The 12,121-nt window shown below is 42.1% G+C and overlaps 2 protein-coding genes and 1 long non-coding RNA gene across 3 annotated transcripts in view; 2 read left to right on the top strand and 1 right to left on the bottom strand.

Annotated features, from left to right (window-relative positions):
- Nucleotides 1-12,121, top strand: part of LOC124057782 — a 1,110,263-nt gene that overhangs the window by 934,798 nt on the left and 163,344 nt on the right. The window lies entirely within an intron of this gene.
- On the top strand, nucleotides 703-4,625 carry ch25hl3 (cholesterol 25-hydroxylase like 3). Its single transcript, XM_046386316.1, has 2 exons — nucleotides 703-1,466; nucleotides 2,922-4,625. Exons 1-2 carry the CDS (start codon nucleotides 1,027-1,029, stop codon nucleotides 3,271-3,273), a joined length of 792 nt encoding a protein of 263 aa, XP_046242272.1. The 5' UTR covers nucleotides 703-1,026; the 3' UTR covers nucleotides 3,274-4,625.
- bmp10 (bone morphogenetic protein 10) lies at nucleotides 6,742-10,850 on the bottom strand. The gene is made up of 2 exons (XM_046386272.1): nucleotides 10,028-10,850; nucleotides 6,742-9,362 (listed from the first exon to the last, which is right to left on the bottom strand). Exons 1-2 carry the CDS (start codon nucleotides 10,434-10,436, stop codon nucleotides 8,293-8,295), a joined length of 1,479 nt encoding a protein of 492 aa, XP_046242228.1. The 5' UTR covers nucleotides 10,437-10,850; the 3' UTR covers nucleotides 6,742-8,292.

Below are 12,121 nucleotides of genomic sequence, written 5' to 3' on the forward strand. Positions count from 1 at the left end.
TGAGAGGAGCTGCAGGTACAGGTGATCATTCTCTGTGGGTTCATCACTGTGAGCCACTCCTGTCACACTCTTTTCACACTCATTTGTTATCGATATGCTTCAGGTCTGAAATGATCTTTTGACTCACGAAGACTTTACAAACATGATCCACCTCAGCTGACATTTAGTAGAGCAAAATTCCATTCCATGAGATTTATCAAACACAGCTGACTGACACAAAAGGGGCCTGACTGGAAATCCAGCCCTGAGTGACATAATGAGTTTGAGTGGTACAGTATTTCAGTAGAAGTAAAAGTTTCCCAGAAATTTACATCATGATGATTCGTTGATTCATTTGCTTTCATAAGTGTGTATTTTGTAGAAAAAATGAAAAGGAAATCAAAAGTGAAAACATTTAAATCTGCATTTTTTTTCCTCATATATAATTCTGTTTATATTCTGCTAGTTTTGGTGCTGATCCTGTTCTGATATGGCGTTGTCTGTAATTCCTTGAACTGAAACTAACTTAAAATGTACTAATTATAAATGGTTCTTGTTCGGTATTTGGGTCATAATCAAAGCTCCCATCTCTGAAATAAAGGTCCTCTTATGTGTCAGTCCGCTGCCAGAAATCCCCTGCGTTTCCAGCGCCTAACTTCACGTAGGTGGTACAAGTGGGTGAGGCTGGGAGGGGCCATCAGGGACCGGACTTTTCGGACCGGGCCGTTTCACAGTGCTCCGAAATAAAAGAAATAGGAAAAACAGACGCTTTTAATTTGCTTTATATATTTACACTTGCGAGGGGGTGGGGCCCCTCTTACCCACACGTGGAGAAACTACTTCTCTGGCAGTATTATTGTCCCCCTGAAGGAAGCGAGGCGGCAGCAACCAAGGAAAATAACCTGAAAACTGAGGGAGAGATTTTATTCAGGTTGGACGCATGTAGCCCAACTTATATGAGAATATTAGGTTTGCAAGGAAAAGGTGCATCAGCTTTTTGTAAGAATTGGTGATGTTGGAGGTCGTAGTGAAGAAGACAAAGCCGTAATGAATGTACCCTCCACCGAGCATGGAAAGGCATACGCTCCTCTCCTCCAGGGTCCATGGGACTATGTGAGAGCAGAAATGCAGGAGATCCTGCTCTCGCCTTACCTGCCTGCGTCCTACGCCTTCTTGACGCACATCCTCCTCTGCGCACCTTACCTCGCGCTGGACGTGCTGGGCAGCGTCTGTCAGCGGGTCCAGCTGTGGAGGGTCGCTGCCGCCTCGGGTCCGCCGCCGTCTCCCCAGCAGTGGTTGGACTGTTTTTGGAGGGTGCTGTGCAGATATCTGAGCTCCGTCCTCCCCGCCACCGCGCTGTTTCAGACCCTGAGGAGCCCCACGTTACCGGAGCTGGCTCCGTCCTGCTGGCAGCTCTTTGTGGAAGTCTTTGCATGCCTTCTGCTTTTTGACATGCTCTTCTTCATATGGCACTTCTCCATGCACAGGTGAGCAGTGCGCACTCTGTTACGTTACTTGTGTACTGTACAATAGTAGTTCCCAGTGAACGTTTAGAGTCTTTTTCAACCCGCCAAGAATAGAAAACTTCAGACAGCCTCCTTGTGCGGGAGCAAAAATGAGCTCTTGGAAGGTTAAGTCCAAAATGTTGAACAAAGTTAATATTGCCCTCATCGTCTCCATCGTGTGATATTAATCAGTGGTGGGTTGGAAAGTAACTACTAAACACAGTCCTGTGGTACTTGTACTTTATAGCAGTAATTTTATGCAGCAGTAGTTAAGAGGGATATATTGTATTACTACATTGCTTTGGGATTGACTTGTACTGGTACTACTAAAGTACTATTTATTACAAATACTCACTGTGCAATCATAATTACATATGTATATATGCTGACTGACTTTTTTATACAAAATATCTGATTTTTCAAGTACTTTTTACTGCATATTTATTGTGTGTATATATTATATTTTTTACTTTTTTTCTTTTAAAAGAATATGTCGGTAATTCCTGCTATGCTTGAGCCACTGTACCGAAATTTCGTTTGCGATGAAAATCCAAATGACAAATAAAGAAAGTCTAAGTCTAAGTCTAAGTCTACTGGTGAAAGTTGTTACATGTGCTGAAGTTCTGTCTCTCAATTCAATAAAAATTGAGGTTCCGATAAAGAAGCTGAAGCTCTGGTCAGACACAACAACACAGTGGTCTCTCACCTGCATGATTTTTGTGTTCCAGTCAGCTGTGTCACTCCCTGGACCTGCTGCTCACAGCAGGGGGTTATTTAGCTGGAAGTTGAATGTCTGAACTGGTTCGGGAAACACTCACATTTAAAGCTCATGGAGACCAGATGAGCAGTTGTGATGAGCTATGTGGTCCAATATGGGATCTGTTCCACCTGACTTGGCAGGGTTTTCATTAACAACATGAAATGGGATTAGAATGGCAAATCAGTTCACCTTTTAGGATAATCTGTTAAAGCAAACTGCTGTAGACTCCTGTAGATTCTGTACCACAGGTCACAACTGAGGTGTTTAATTTTGAAATGTTGTAGTCAAAGGAGTTCTCAAGTCATTCAGCATCTCCATAAAAGGCTGACTTTTTGTCCCTAACATGTCCAAAAATGTCTGCTCCAATCAGTCAACCGGTCAAATCCAATTCATGTTTAAAATCAGTGTAGCACTCCTTCAACCTGAACTTGCTTGGTGACCATAATTATCCTGATAGTCATCTTTAAATAAAATGTGACATTACTACTAAAAGTTGTAATACTGGTAATAGCAGTTGTAGTAGTGCTGTAGTAGCAGTAGGAGAAGAAGAAAAAGAAGCAGAATTAACTTTCTTAATTTCTTTTACAAACATAGTGACAATATTCCACTCTGAGAATATTGTAGTGACATTTCTGTACAGTAACAGAATAAGCAGTGTTTTGTCTGTTTTACATTAGGTTTCCTTGGCTGTACCGCAACATCCACCAGCTGCACCATCAGCACCATATACCCTTTGCTCTGGCAGCGCAGGACGCCAGCTCGGCTGAGCTGCTGTCGCTGCTGCTGCTGGCTCTGAGCAGTGCCTGGATGGTGGGTTGCCACCCTCTGAGTGAAGCCTTTTTCCACCTCGTCAACAGCTGGCTGGCGGTGGAGGACCACTGTGGCTACAACCTGCCCTGGGCTCTGCACAGACTGCTGCCCCTTCTGGGAGGAGCTCCATACCACCAAGCCCACCATAGTCTCCACAGTGGAAACTATGCCCCCTACTTCACCCACTGGGACCACTTCTTTGGCACATACCATGCATGAATGTGGTATTCATGTCAAATGACAAAACTGTTGCTTATGTTCCAGACAAGCAATCAGGACACAATGAAGGATATTTTCTTGATTTTTCTTGATCAGATTTTCATATGAATGGTGGATGTGAGGGACATGTGATCCCATGTGAATCCCACAGTTTATTGTGAACCAGCCATTGTTACTTCAGTTCCCTACAGTATCAAGATATTTTGAGAAATCTAAGCACAAAATGCCATTTATAATAAAAATCAAATCTCAGATTTCAGAAAGTGCATAGACAGAGATGTTCCCATGCATTTTTTACCATGTGAACGCCATCAATGACATTTTAACGCACTATTCTACAGCTGTTTCACAGCAAATGAATTCAGCATCAGACGATAAGAGTGCAGGGATGACACCATGAAGACAATAAAACAAACAAACAATGAACAAATGCCTGAACTGATGTGCAGTTGATTTGCCCTCGTGACATCTGAGGGAAAAATGTCTGGCAAAATGGCAAATCTCAGTGAATGTCTGCAGCCAGCAGATAATGAGCTACTTAACTGCTTAAAGTTTGACATTTTCTGAAATACACTCTTGCTTTCTTTCTGAGAGTTAGGTGAGACGATCAAAACCACATGATCATGGTCTTCTGTCTAACTTGAAAGGAAAGTACCGGTAAGTCTTTGATTTGCACAAAATCTCAATATTTTAGTGGAACTGTCTACAGTGTAAATATTTACAGTGCATTCCTCTTTTAGCTAAAGCTGTTGTAAAAAGTGTACCACATTTTCTTGATGAACATTTTGTAAAGATCGTTTACACAAGATTTGTTTTTTCATGAAGCACAAAAGGTTGTACAAATGCTGGGCTTGATAAATTCGAGAAAATCTAAGAAAGCAGGGCTCAGACTTGGTGTGTTGTTGTTCACCTCAGGTTCAGGTTTCTGTTTTGCTGCTGCGGTTAGTCCTTTGTGAGCCTCAGCTGTCTTTGTAAACTTGTACCGCAGGGATTTGACTGAACAATCAAAACCACATGTTTTCCGGGATGTGAAGGTTTTTGGTTGTAAACTTTGTCATTTTTACAACAGAGGTGTCAACAACCTTAAAATCCACTCGTGACATTGTACCCAGGATTAATTTTCTTTTCATTATTGAGCTTTGCAGCTGTTTCTCCTTTGGCACTCATGCTGTTTTCACATGAAAAGCAGGATAGTAAAGAGCTTGAGATTGTTCCAGCTGCCTACCTCATCACAGTGAGATATGCAGTCTAACACTTAATGACTCACCATGGGGAGTGCAATTCTTGTAGAGAGATAAGTTCATTCATACTGTATGAACTACATTATATACATTATACTATATGTATTACTTTGCTTGTGTTTTTTTGAGCATGATTTTAAAATGTAATCATATTCTCGCACACTTCAGCCTACTCAGAAACAGCTAATAATATATTTTTGATTGCCTCTGGAGGGGGAAAGCCATTACTTTAAATGAAGAGCGACAGCTGTAAAGATCTTTTCGCCCTGATCTGAGCAAACTCATTTTGCTGAGAAATCAGTCTGAGGGTAATACTTCTTGGCCCACATGAGCATGTGAACTACAGTGAACATCTGCTTTTCATTACTGACTCTTTCAATGGGCTTTTTGAAATTTCGCAACATCAGAGTCAAATACTAATTCTCAAAATGTGTTTAGACATTTGGAGGCACTTTTGCATATGATCATGAAGTCAAGCTTGAGCAAACTGTACTTTTCCTTGGAAATGAAGAGACCCCAGGAAAAAGTAAAGGATGAGTACTGGGTGGCGGTGTTGCCAAGAGATGGACCGATAAACATGTGACCCAAAGCGGAAACAATCAGGCTCTATTACAGATCCCACGTCAGAGTCAGGGCGAGTCATGCAACTTCGGATGACACACCAAAACACACGTTCACAGTCGATTTTGTGCAGCCGACGTCATGACACCAGGCACTGGAGCATTACGGGATTTTGAAGCACTTTGAACCGTCTGTACATTGGGAACTGTTTATTTGTTGTTAGGTGTGTTAATCACGTAGGCTAACTCTGTAGCAAACTCCAGCATAACAACAAGAAGTGAGGTTAAAATTCTTTCAACAGATTGAGGCATGTCAAAACAAAAGAGAGAAAAAGCACAGTGTTTTCCGCCAGTCCTTATCATCACAGCTAATACTAAAAACCTTCCATTTCGACATATTTCCTGAAAGTTAGCCATTCAGTGACAAAGGCCAGATTCACATTTCCTCCAACGTTATGTAAATATTTAATTAGTGAGCTTCACATAGCCGAGACCGCCAGTAGTCACTGTGACCAGCTGGGGGTTCTTGCCCTCTGGTCTGTAGCCATTTTTAGACAACCTCCGCTCTTGTTTTACATGAGAGTGCCAGGCTTGTTTGCTCTCTGAAAGATCTCAGTGCACTTGTCATTAGTGACTTGTTGCCAAAGAGTTTTTTTGAGGAAGCTTTGAATAGCTAATGTGACTGTGATAAGCTTTCTGAGCTGCAGCTTCAATTACAATAGACTGTTCAAATTAATTTTACTGTATGTTGATAATTGCATAAGTTCTATTTACTCCAGACATAACATTTACCTGCATTTTTGTATATTGTTACTAAATGCATTAAACTGCATTAACGTTGGTCATGAGGAATCAAAAGCCTTTATATGAAGAAATACGCTTATCTGCTCACTTGACCAGTACTAGATGGTAAGATTGACACTACATTCATATCTGTGCACTAAGCATGCAGCTACAGTAAAATAGCAAAGTACTGCAATATTGTATTTAAGTACATTACTTGAGTAAATGTATTAGTTACTTTCCAACAGTAGCGGCATCAGTGAATATGATCTCACCACAGACATTCACTCAGATTCATATCTCCAATACACACACTGTGTTTTCTCCTAACTCTGTACTTAAGCACTTTAGCACTAATAATCACCTGTTTGCCACAATCCAATCTACAGTATAATCCATATCTTGTTTGTTTGTTATGTCTCTATATTCTTTATCTGTAATCATCATCTTTGACCTTGATTCTGCTGCTGTAGCGAAGGCACCCACAGATGTCTCACTTTTCATAGAACAGTAGTATGACACACATTCTTGACATCAAAGAAATAATAGAAAGTAATACACATATCAGAGCATGAATCGGATCCATATCCTTTACTTATCTTCAGTGTGTGCTGGACATGAACAACACAGTGTGAGTTGGATTTAATGTTCAAAGAAAATTTAGTGATAATAGAAATTGATACTGGAGTCCAGATCTTTGTTTGGTTTTTGTTCTTCTCGAACAGGTTTTCCATTACAGATGTTTGCATCTGCTAGCTGTCAATGTGAGCAGCAGGCCATCCATTTTGTTCATTAGCGGGCCTTCCACTCAGTTTCCCATGGTTCTTTGTTTGTGTGTCATGTATGAACTATGACCTGTGAGCTGATACTGTTGGACTGAATGATCTGAATGTCAGCAGCAATACATTATATCCTTGGTCTTGCAGCTTCTTCTTGAAATAATGGAAAGAAAGGTTGATAGACCAATATGATTTGATTCATAGTTGTGATGTGAAAAATAGATCATGTACAGTTAAGTACATCAACATCAGTGTGACATTTTAGAATAACAAGGTGTGTAAACTTTCTGAAACAGTAAGGACCAATGAGTCATTCAGGACAAAAGAGTACTCGGTTAGGATTTGTTTAGTAATTGTTCTTTATTGTTTTACCATTTCTCTTCCCAACAAATTAATTTTGTGCTGCAATTGCATTGTCACAGATACAAAACCTGCTCTACACTAAGTAACTTACAAATGTACATATATAGTTACCTACTCTGTTGTAAAAATTAATAAATTAGAACAATAAATAGTCTTTTCTTTGACACAAGCAGCAGAGGTATCAAAAGGCTTTAACAAAAGAAACTGTATTTCTGTAACTGTGTTTCCTGTAGGTATCCATAAAGGGAATGAAACAAAGTGTTCTTTAGTCCACTCCTGATTTTGGCCTTCATATAATGACTGTCCAAGAAGACCATTTTTACCATGCAAGTGATGCATAACTCAACCAGGGAGTTTGAGATATGTTTGGAGCACATGGTTCTATGTCAGTGAATTGAGCCAGTTAAGATTGTTTGCTGCCTAGGAATGTGGACAACCCCTACTCCCTTGTCCTGTCCCACTCCCCCATCCCAAATGTTACCGCCTCAAATGTTACCCAGAATGGCGTCAAGTTCTCCAAGTCCGAGTGGTGGCATACATGTTTCTCAACCCCCCACACCTTACTATCACTGTAGTTTGGGGGAGTGGATGGCATGTGAAGTGGGAAACAGGGTTGCGAAAGATAACCCTGCCACAAAGGACCCCTGCACAGCGCCTACGTATCAGGAGACTGCAGGAGGCAGGAGGTGGGCCTGGAGAGTTCATGTCTTGTCAGGTTGCCTCAGGCAGGTCATTTCACTGATTTCACTGCACAGGACTCATGAAGTGCTGATTAGTGTTTGCATCAAGCAGGGAGGTCAGATAAGTGGAGAGGAAGACAGATGTCATGGGGAAGGAGGAGGGGGAGCAACTGGCCCACTAGTTCCCACCAGGCTACATGCACTGTAGGATGTGCTCAGCTCCGTCCTTTGGGAGATCTTGTGCCTCTTGTGAGCATGAAGACACACCTCGCCATAACTACTGTCAACATGTTGAATGTAGATCTGTGGCACACTGTCTCTCACTGTCTGATGAAAGGCAAGTGATATTCATACCTCTGGCCATGTAAGATGAAGTAAATTTTCTGTTTTGCAGTTTAAAAGATAGATTTGTCCACACTCATTCATTTAGAACACTCATAGTTTCATGAATAGTGAAGCATTCCTTCCTATCTCACTGAGTAACCCTTATAGAGATTCCAACAATTGTCTTATTGACACTTCTGGCTTTTCTCCTTTTTTCAGCTTATTGTCAGTTCTGTGTCTTTCCTCTTACTATAAGACTGTACGAAGAGTTAAAATCTCTGAGCATGGACTATCTGCAACCACACTCAGCCACCACCATGCCTTCAAACTTGTACTTGTATGTGACCACACCTGTATCATCCAGGTACAACAAGGAGATGGGGTCTAGCTTGGTGGGCACGCAGCAAGCTCGTGCCGCCTTCTGAGGACTGTTAATGTTGACTAGTGTCTGGACAATGGCATGCTTGGTGGGAGTGACATGCTTCGTCAGCGGGAATGAACAAATGCCAGTGCATTCAAAAGCATCGTAACCACTGGGGGCGAGAATCCAACTGTCCCATCCTATATCTTTGAACTCTACATATAGAGATTGTTTCTTGCAGTGGTTTCCCTTGGCATTGCGACGAATGCGGGATGCTGTGTCATAGATCATGTTAGAGCGCATTTGGATGAGGTCCTCTTCATCTGGCTCAGCCTCTTCATCCCTGCCTCTCCCTGTCTTCCCCCACAGCTCATCCAGGCCCGTTCCCAAGTCGTTCTGGAGAACCATGTTCGATGTTTCATGATCAATCATCTCATTCAGCTCGCGCTTATCATCACGGTGATCACTACTTTGGTCATCAGAAAAAACAATCAGCAACGGCTTGTGTTTTTCCTCAGGATTAGTGTCAATCTTCATGTCCCCTTCGGGAGGACCCCTGTCTTTGTTGTCCACTGCCATATCTTGAACAGCATCTTCATTAACCATGCTGGCAATGTGCACTTCCAACTGGTGCGTAAGGCCAGTGTCAGATTTGCACCAGCGTTGAACAGCAGTAGTGAGGTCAAAGGCCTCCCAGCCATTATCGGTGCCATAGACCTGGCGTGAAGCCAACTCCACCAGCTCTATCCGCTCGTCTCCCTCTCTGAATCTGTCACTTTTCACAGTGTCCTCGTCAGTTACATTGTCATCTTTGTCATGCGATTCCAGTTCATAGATAGTCACTTTGCGGTCAACACCAGCGTAGAGGTGGCGGTCAGTCTGGACAAGGGTGTAGAGGCGAAGCTCAGCTGCTGTGATGTGTTCATGATGTGGGACTGACACATTGAAGAGGAGTGAATGACGCCTCACTCCAATGCCCACAACACTGGGAGATGAATCTGGTAAAGAGAAATAAATAGGGATTTTTAGTTGAGTCCTTCAACATATCCAACCCCATCCTTACCTCACTGTATTGAGGATATTGTCTTTTTCATTTAATTTTATCCCTAACTGGGAACTATTTAACTATTATCTTAATGTCATTACAAGCTGTTAGGTGAGTAAGAGGAAAACAGAATAAGAACAGCATTTATATATGAACATTTCCTTGCAAATTAAAGTAAAAGGAGCCATATCAGGACTAAGGCTTGGATTTAATAGTTTAATTGAGTACATTTTTGTAGCTTCCAGTTATTTTTACATTTTTGCTAATTAGCCTGGGACCAAAATGGTCTTAAATTCTGTCACTGTGTTACTTATGGAGATAATTATAATGAAAATTATAAATGATTCCTCCTTCAGCTGGGGACCTGTTGGAACCTCCTCAAGAACTTTGGAAACCATTTGTTTATTTAAACAGCTATACACCAGGGGACCCTTGTACTCTGATTCATTTCATTGTGATGAGGACAGTACAAAAATATTTGAATGAATATATGAAATATCTAAAATACATAAAAATGTTCAATAAACATGACAGCACCAAAGACAGAAAAGCAGTTTTCATTTATTATCAGTCAGTATGATCAACAGGACATCATCATATGGGGCAGAGGATCTTTACCTTCATTTTTGAAGCTGCGGATGATGTTGGCAGTGGGCATGGCAGTGTGGTCATTAGCAAAACGGTTGTAGAGTTCCATCATGTACTCAGGTGGCTCTTCTCGAGTGCTTCCAGCAGGTAGGGAAGGAGGACCCAAGCCAGACAGGTTGAAAGTCCGCAGGAACTGTTCCTTCAGGTTCTCCAGCAGGTTCTGCATGCTTATGTTGTTGTCTTGCTCCAGCAATGATGGATCCACCACCCCTCCATGCCCGTCTCCCAGCCCCGGAGCGGGGCGATGCCTCTGAGGGGTGCTGATGATCGGGCTGCTCTGTCCAGAGAAAGGCTGCTGGAGCAGCAGGAAGGAAAACAGCAAAAGCAAAGTCTTGGAGGTGCAGGTGATTCCCAGATGAGAAATCCAAACGCTCGCCATGGGAACAAACAATCTGCAGCTTTCTATATTATGCCCTCAGGGGTTATCTATGTGTGGGCTGATGCAACAATAAGATAAAAAGAATATGATTTCTGTTTAATCCAAAGGTTAAGTTAAATCATGGTCAGTTTGTCTCTAGGCTAAGAAAGTTCTGGTTCGTTGTAGTGTTGTTGACCCTTGGACTGACCAGTGCAAACCTCTCTGCAGGAGTGTATATTCCTACTTCTCTCATCCAGATCTCACAGCATTTATTCTGATGCACACCTTTTGATGTCCGCTGCGACACGACTGCAGTTCCGGTGACAGGGTGGCCGAGGCTTGGCTTTGTCCGTCGAAGTCATCTCTGTTGTGTCCTCTCCTCTGTTAGTGTCTCTCTGTGCTCTGCTCTCTGCTCCCCAGCTCTTTCTTTCTGACTCTTATCTGTGCTATGGTGGGCTCTGCATTGCTAAGCACTTATGGTCTCTTTGCTGATGCGTGTGTGTGTGTGTGTGTGTGGGTGCGTGCGTGCGTGCAAACCTTCAACTTTGTGTGATACACATGAGCGTGTGTTATCTCACAACTTCCTTAATGAGGATTTTGTAAACACTGTCCTGTAGCCTCTTCCTTGTGGAAGTGCTATTTTGTTTGGGTGGGTGCTCCAGGGTTGATATTCTTCATTTGTTTATTTGCTTTGTAAATGGTGGAGTTCTGCAAGCTGCTGTCCAGGCTCCATTGACCATTTTTTTGACAAAATACACTAAGGGTCTGTTGATATCACTGAATGTAACAGGATATATCTATTAGACAGCACTTGTCCAAATGAAATTGAAATGCAATGAGGTGTGAGACCTTAATGATCAAGGATGAAAGATACTGAGCTGACTATTGAGAACATTTCAAGTTGTTCATGAGGGCAACAAAATAATCCTTCATGCTCTTTTAGAAAAGCAACAATTACTCCCTTACCACAAACACACACACACATCCCACACACACACACACACCCACCCAGTGTTCTGTGTGTACTTCCTCTTCTAGTACATGGGCACCGTGTCTGAAATGGGTTATTTGTACAAAAGAGGATCTTTAAAGAATGCAAGATTAAATGAGGCACATTCTCGAAGTTTCGTGAGTTTTATGAGAAATATTTTTTAAACGTTCCTCTCAGTTAAGAAGACGGCAACAAGCCAAATGTGATGGTATGGAAATTGGGTGATTCATAGAGAAAGACTTGATTACTGAACATATACTGTACATGGTGATGCAGACAAGCACTGTGACCAACATGGAGTCAAGATGCTGTTCAGATATTTTCTGATGAGATAAACAAGGACTCACACTGGTTGTTCAACAGATTTGAGTAGCTGTTCTGTCGATGAGATGAACACTCATTCCACTACACAACTGTCCTTTCATTCCTGAGCTTCTTTGTGTGACCTGCAGATACACTCCTGATTGCAGTGCGTCACAGAGATGGGAAAGAATGAGCTTTTCCTGCCTCTGCCACTCATCTGCTAGGCTGACAGTTGACAGACATGCTGTTATCTCTCACACTGTTAAACTGCTGCCGCAACAGACTATCACATCTTCCTGATGGCCATAAGAGGTCTCGATAATGGCATTGTCCTATTGCACACACAACACACACGTTCACACAGTCAGTCCCATCCATATGGTCTGTATCGTGGACTTCATGGTGTAACAAA

Source organism: Scatophagus argus, chromosome 4, assembly GCF_020382885.2.
Source record: "Scatophagus argus isolate fScaArg1 chromosome 4, fScaArg1.pri, whole genome shotgun sequence".
Taxonomy (NCBI): Eukaryota; Metazoa; Chordata; class Actinopteri; family Scatophagidae; genus Scatophagus; species Scatophagus argus.